This window comes from Leguminivora glycinivorella, chromosome 3 (genome assembly GCF_023078275.1).
Source record: "Leguminivora glycinivorella isolate SPB_JAAS2020 chromosome 3, LegGlyc_1.1, whole genome shotgun sequence".
Classification (NCBI taxonomy): Eukaryota; Metazoa; Arthropoda; class Insecta; order Lepidoptera; family Tortricidae; genus Leguminivora; species Leguminivora glycinivorella.
The window spans coordinates 15503389-15510865 of record NC_062973.1 but is presented as its reverse complement, the minus strand read 5'-3'; the positions used below and the strand labels follow the sequence as shown (position 1 = coordinate 15510865).

General features: G+C 37.6%; 1 protein-coding gene across 1 annotated transcript; it reads right to left on the bottom strand.

Annotated features, from left to right (window-relative positions):
* Positions 1-3973, bottom strand: LOC125242583. The gene is made up of 3 exons (XM_048151366.1): positions 3842-3973; positions 2720-2898; positions 1-1203 (listed from the first exon to the last, which is right to left on the bottom strand). Exons 1-3 carry the CDS (start codon positions 3882-3884, stop codon positions 943-945), a joined length of 483 nt encoding a protein of 160 aa, XP_048007323.1. The 5' UTR covers positions 3885-3973; the 3' UTR covers positions 1-942.
* Between the last annotated feature and the right edge of the window lie 3504 nt (positions 3974-7477).

Sequence of the window (7477 nt, the reverse complement as noted above, 5' to 3'; positions counted from 1 at the left end):
GAAAAGTTGGCATACATTAGATATTGATTAGGTTAACTATATATTCCTAATAATATTGGTTCCTTTTAAATTCGTAGCACTATGTACAAGCGAATTAACGTTGTGATTTTCAAGATCAATAAACTTAACTAAAATTCTTCTGGCTTGCCGATCGGGCCAGTAACCTAGAGCTGAGCAGCAAAAATTCAATTAAGAAATAATAGGTATAATACCTAGTGTTTTTTAATGAAAAACTAGTTTGACAGACAATATTTCTTCACACGGACTTGACAGACCTATCTCTATGTGGTCCATGATACCTACTTGCTGTCAATGTCAAGCGTCACGTCAATAGGAGCTTGATAACATGAAGGATAATATTTTATTGCACAATAGGAAGTAAAATTATGTCTTATAGGTATTAGGTACTTATGAATCTTGAGATTTAAGATAACTCCCATCGTCCCACGATGACGATGAAGTTGATGATGTGTTGTGTTGTGGTAAACTTTATCATCGCATAATGGTCCCTACTGAAAGTACCTTCCAGCCACGTTTCGTTTGGTTTTCTTATAAATGAATGGTGGATTTATTTAATTATACATTAGTCAATGAAACGTTCTCTCATCTTCTGATGAAGTCTTGTAAAAATAAAGAGTTGCGAATGTTGCGATAAACTGCGGGAGTTTGAAGTGTGATAGAGTACCTATGAACCTTACTGTCCTTAATAGTGTCATCAGGCTGACCGACCAGCCAAGAGATTGGAAGTGTTTTAGTCTCCAATTCTGACGCAGCAAGCTGACATGTATGTAAGTCATACATTTGTATTGTTTTAGGTATTTATAAGTACGATGCTTCACTATAATAAACAAGTACCTAACAGCTTCATTTTTGATCCCATAATTCCCTACTGACTCGGTTGGCTAGCCAGGTGATATCAACAATTGTTTAGATATAGAGTGATCATAATGTTAGTCTAGTGATCGTCGCGACGACGAGTAGAGTAGCGGACAATAGCTTCAGTTGAAGAGTTCCTCTGCTGGCTCCAGACCCGTAGTTGCATAGAGAAGTCGTGCAGCATGAGGTGCAAGCATATAGTTTTGTTCGTTCTCCGATGATGATGCAACCGGGTTCGCAGTGTTTGGTGCAATTGCGCTCCAGCGCCCACATCTTGAGGTCTGTCGTGGAGTTCTCATTAGATGTTGTGTAGGAGAAGCGCTTGACCTGCCGGGAAAATTTGAAACTAATTCATAGAATACAACCATCATCACAGCTTCTATTCTAACTGTAAGCTTATTACTCGAAGGGTAAAACATTTAAACTTCATAATCTCAATTTTCGCGGCATCGGTCATGGATCTACACGACCCCGAGTGAAATAGGAAGGTACAGCGGGACAAATCTCGACTGGGGAACAATTGTAACTAATCCATTTTTTCCATTATCACACTATGATGTTGAGTTCTACATGTATCCACTGAACACGCCTACCATATTATACCGGTGGACACTCTATTTAATAATGCAAACATTGTAAAACATGGAAATAATGGACCAGGTACATTTGCCAACGTCGAGATTTGCCCCGCTGTACCTTAATTTATTTTTATGGACTACGTAACGTCTTTTTCACTATCATTCTGCCAAGATTGAGATTCGGAGAAGTCGGTTAGCGTAGGTACACTACACATACTTGTGACGAATGAGGTACCTTATACCTAGGCACTACGACGAACTGTGAATGGGTAAACTTAATAGTGTTTACGAAGAACTGAATGGAATCGCGTGTACACGTGCTAGCTGTTTGGGAATAGTTGAGTATTTGTGCTTCATGACGTCGCTTTGACCGTTTCTCTCGCCAAATGACTCGGTGGCAACTAGCAAAGTGAAGGATTGTCTCAGTATATATTATCATTTTGCGGAAAGTACCTGATGATTTTTGTACACAGATGACATACTAGAACTTGTTGCTTGATTCATTGTTCCTAGTAAGTAAATTGCTAATAAATCCAGAAAGCACCTGAAGAAGTTCTTATAAAGTTCCATTACTTGATTTAAACTTGAAAATTCGCAATAAGCTTCCCAAGCACAGATAATGTGTGTTCCCAAGTTTTACACGTTTTTTTCCCTATCAGGAAATCGACGTAAGCAAGTGATTACAGTATACATATTGCGCAGAGGTGGAGGTACCAACGGATAGAACTGCACCGGAGTGGAGCAAGTTGGTGTTAGTTCTCGGGTAAGTTTTGGCCAATTAACATAATAGGAAGGTTGAGATCAGATAGGAAATCAAAAAACATCTTACCAAAAACAAGGATACCTGGTTCTCGCCATAATCAGAAATCAGAAGCCTGGTTTGTGTTTGCGTAAATTATAGTCATAGGCCTACTCTCTTTCGCTACTCATAGTGGTTCCATTGCTCCACCAGTCTATGCAAATTGAGACGATGTCGTCCCACCACTTCTTTGTTGCCCAATCTACGCCAAGCTGCGGTGTTCATTCGGTAGCCAATTTGGCCCGCCGATCGAAAGCATTCGGCAGACTTGTCCTGACCCATCTCCCTTCATCTTTCTCGTCCTTAACCCTTTAAAAGAGTTGGCGTATGATGTGCCTGCGACGTCAATAACAACCAAGTGTTATGGCGGGCGATATCAAATAGACCTAACTGTCAGTTAAGTTGTATATTCGCTTTTCCAGTCACCTCATTACACATGAAAGGAAAATCGTTCAAAAATATTTACCATGCACATAGACCGGTCGTTGTGGCACTTGCTGATGAGCGCCGAGTTGTTGTGCCGCAAGTCTGCGCACTTGTCCTCGGGGACCTCGGCCAGGCACTTGTAGCACCAGAGGTCGTTGTTGGGCCTCGCGGCCGCTGAGGTCACGTGGACACTGTCGCGGAGGAGATCGCATTCGCTTTCTGGAAAAGGCATTCATCGTTTCAGTTTTCTTATGACTTCAATCGTGAAAGAACCAAATAGATTTGATGATGATGGTTTTCTCGTATATAGCCATTTGATGATATGCTATGAGACATACCTACTCGAGAAAACAAATACCTGTTAGCTACATGTGATTGCCTTATTTACTAGTCAATTATATAGTTATTAACTTGACTAGTCACTGTAGGTTAATTAACAAACCAAATTTTGACATTGGGAAGGGAACTACTGAAAAATAAGAATGTGGTCATAGTCATACATTTATTCAAAATACAATACAGGATTGTATTTGAAATAATTACATACCTTGAAACTAATATTAAGGTAATAAAAACATAAGAAGTAAACATAATAATACAATTAGCCTAAACTTAAAATATCAAATAATTATCATCCACGGTGTAAAACAAGCTGTTAATAAAAACCTTTTCCATTTCCGAAAGAGATTATTTATAGTGCAATATTGAGCATTATTTTAATTAATTTCAAGTGTGTAATGTATTGTCTCACAGCTACAAGACAGTGCAGTGATACATATTTAATTTACATTAGTTTGATTAGAAATTATCACGCCAATAGCAGGTACTCTGTGAGTATTTATTGTTAATTTTGTATTTCTGCTTCGAAACATGCGGAACTACGGATGCATATATGATTCATATTTTTAGGAAAATTAGTATTCATGTGCTAACGACGTTAATAAAGCAGCAATTTTGATTACTTTAGGAATTTTACTGAAAATCAACAAAGCACCCATAGACAAGTCATTTTGATTTTTGACAGTTCGGTTTTAAGGTTGTATTTATCCGTGATGATGGTGAACGCTACACCGTACATATTAATTAAAGTTTCTTGCTGGTTACGAGGGGATAATCGGGTAATTTGGATAGGATATCGTGTAGAATATTTGTTTTGACATACCTGGAGTAAGTAATGACAGCCAGAGTATCACCAGAGAGCGCATGGTGTATGCAGTGCGTGGCGCGCATGCGCCAGCATCCCGCAGATATCGATCTCGCTGGACCTGTTGCTGGCCCCGGCTAGCCCCGCCCATCCCCCTGCCTCCTTCGCAAGGTTCACCGAAACACTTTGATCAAGGAAAACAATCTAAACTTTCGGCATTCTTCGGAAAATTAAAAAGTTTCAACGTCTAATATGCGTTAAGATGAGCAGGTTAAAGGTTGTGCGATCTTTAAATATCAGCTAACAAGTAATTCCCTTACAAGCTTTTGCTTAACTTTCAAAGAATGTATAAGTATATCTACCCTCCCGTATGGTACGATGGATGAGTTTCGGAAATGAGAAGAAGAGCTTCTAGTCTATTACTATTAAGTAATAATAATTAAGCATTTTTGTTTTATACATACTTATAGGGACGAATTAACTTGTTAAACATTCAGATTTGTGTCGATATTTGTCGGCACAAATGTGTGAATGCATACCAAGTCGACTACTGACTGACTCAAATTGACATTTTAGGTTGGATGACTTAATATTTCAATTTTATGATGGGCAGTACGTAGATAAGTTATCATGTTAGTAATAAAGGTCCGAAAATACACATCACATCTTATAAAATTATCCTTCCATAAGAATTAGCTGGATTTAATTCATAATATTTAAAACCCAATTTATTTCCCCTGACACGGGAAAAAATTGAATTTTGCTCTCAATTGTGATTTCATAATTTTTCATTAAAATTAAAAGCACGGAAAGGGGACGGAAGGGGTATCTTATTCTTAGTCGTTATTAAGCTTATATCTTAGATATTTAGGTAACTAGGTAATTATACAATATAAGTGCGTTTTCATTATTTGAAATCCTTCCTACATCCGTTATCGGATCTGATAATATGAAAAGTGAAAACGTACTAACCGTGTAGCATAACACATACTAAAATGATTAGATAAAGTTAAAATTAACGATTAATATAAACATTTTGGGCACGTGTTCGTTGACGTGCAGCCGGTAGGTAAAAAGTTTCAATAATTAGGTACTAGATTATGAGAACACAAGATATTATCAGTAAATACAAATTTTGCCTTGCTGAAATTAGTTTGGTCTAGTAAACCATACACTAAGTGTGCTCCGCGGATCCCTAGGGCTCCGCAAAGCCTCTCAGGGGGCTCCGTGTGAATTTTGGCTACCTAATATGCAACTTCAACTCTCTTCCATAAAACCAAATTCCTTTTGTACCTTTTTGGTACGGAACCTTAAAAACAGTTTCAGGTAATACCTCACATTCACATTAGAATCTAATGATTAGATTTTACTAATAGGAATACTTATTAAAATAAAGATTGCAACAAATTTTTTTTATTTAAGGGTTCCGTCAGATATTTTGCTTAATAAAAGGGTTCCATGGGAAAATAAGTTTGAGAACCGCTGGTCTAGTATGTTTGGGAAACGGCTATATTCGAGTAAATTTTACCTTTACCTTACATTTGTGAAATGGTCATATAATCATCTTCCTTGCATTATCATGGCATTCGCCACGGTGTTTGGGAGCCTGGGGTTCGCTTCATAACTAATCCCAAGAATTGGCGTAGGCACAAATTTTAAATTACGCCATATTGGGATTAGTCCAGGATCCCCAAGATGTTTCCCCTCACCGAATGACAGTCAAGTCATTTACCTTAATTCCGTAAAGTTCGTAAATACGCGAAGGTGAAGGAAAGGTTGTGTGTTTGCACAGGATCTCGGGGATAAAAGAGGGTGTTTATTTCGAGAACGGACTAGTAAACTGAGAAAAATAAGAGAAAATAATAGCCTAGTGGTATCAAGATGAAATAATAAAAGATGATCCTAGAGGATACAGGCTGTGATGAGAGTATAAGGAAAGGATGAAGGTACTTTTTTTCAGAGTTATGCTTGTATCTCAAATATTTTTTCGAGTAGGTATGCGTTCCCCAAAATACGAATTAAAAATTTCATGCACTAGATCTTTAACACATATTATTAGTAAGGTGGAAGTGGTGGTATTTATGATTGCAAAGATCATACTCTATTTCTAGCTCAGCCAGAGCCTGGGGAAGTTTGCATCTCGCGCAATTAAACCGCTTTCTCAAATTACATGAGCTCCGGTTCTTTCCGAGAACAATCCTCGGCCGTTAGACAATGCGAACAAAAGAACCCAATTCCCTCGCAACTAAATATTTTGTTTCAATTAAAACCGATACAAACTGTAATAACCGTATTCAAATTGTTTAAGCACTCGTAATCTCAGCTCGGCGAAAATTTGGAAGAAATTGAATTATGTTTCGCCATTCGACGTCCTCTTGCCGAATACGCGGATAACAAATTCTTACAACTTGCGAGATTCGATTAACAGAGTTGGCGGACTTAATTGAACTAGACGATTGTACGTCGCCATGGCTAGCTTTAAGTTACGCTCAACGACAAACTTCACAATTTCTGATTAATTTTGACGCAATTAGAACAGTCACCTAAATGAGTAAAGTGGAAATATTAATCTACTTAATTACGATACCAACCGCCACCGTCAAAAGATTAAGGTATCATTACTTAAGTATTCTTGTTTTAATCGATATTTTTAACCACTAACAATTATGAGTCATTACATCAGAAAATTCAGTTTGGATCGGTGTTCCAATTTAGCAGATTCGAGTCCTATCGGAAGTGAGAATTTTTCTTTTACTTAAATAATTTAAGCATATGTTTGATTGTATTACTTATTGATGCTGTTTGTACAATGTGGAGCTTTGCAATCTCATGTATTATTAAGAAAATTATAATTTAACCACGGAAGACACAAATTCAAAACCGTAATATTATGGTGTTATAGTGAATAAAGTACATTCGTTAAAAAAATACCAAAACTGAACGTATGGTAACAAATTTACGACAAGGCGCCTATTTGTTTTATTCGGTTCTGGCAATGCTGCCGGTCATTTGCCGGGACTTTTTGCTCAAACGAACAACGATATTAAATTTAGATGACAGACCCCTAACCCTGAGTTATTTTTTTTTTTAATTTATTATTCACAACAACATGCACACTTTTACAAATTTTATATATCTCGCCAAACTATGACGTTTGATGGCGAGTTAGCGCTCATTTTTAACCGTCGCCTCATATCTCAAGAAGGACGGTTATCAAGTCGTCTGTATGTTTTTTTTTTATTTTTTATGTTTGTTCCTCGATATCTCCGTCGTTCCTGGACCGATTTTGAAAATTTTTTTTTGATTGAATGTATATACATACAGATTGGTCCCATTTTTCTCAGAACCCAGTTCTGATGATGGGATCCTGGAGAAATCGAGGGAACTCCTCAAATCTGAAAGGCATACATATGGTGATTTTTGTGTTAATAAAGGAACAGCATGCATTTAGGTACGGAACAGTGACATTTGGTGCAGTGGAACTGCTGATGATGGCCAGAACGGAACTCTTCAAATCTGAACGGCACGCTTATAGTGACTTGGGTATTTTTATACGAACAGCATGCACTTTCGTACAGAACAGTGACATTTGGTGCAGTGGAATTTCTGATGATGGTCAGAACCGAACTCCTCAAATCTGAACGGCACGCTTAT

Coding starts and splice junctions, on each gene's coding strand:
- LOC125242583 (XM_048151366.1), bottom strand. CDS start 3,884: ATGCGCTCTCTGGTGATACTCTGGCTGTCATTACTTACTCCAG. Junction 2,899..3,841: donor GCTGTCATTACTTACTCCAG/GTATGTCAAAAC, acceptor TGCCTTTTCCAG/AAAGCGAATGCGATCTCCTC. Junction 1,204..2,719: donor ACGACCGGTCTATGTGCATG/GTAAATATTTTT, acceptor TTTTCCCGGCAG/GTCAAGCGCTTCTCCTACAC.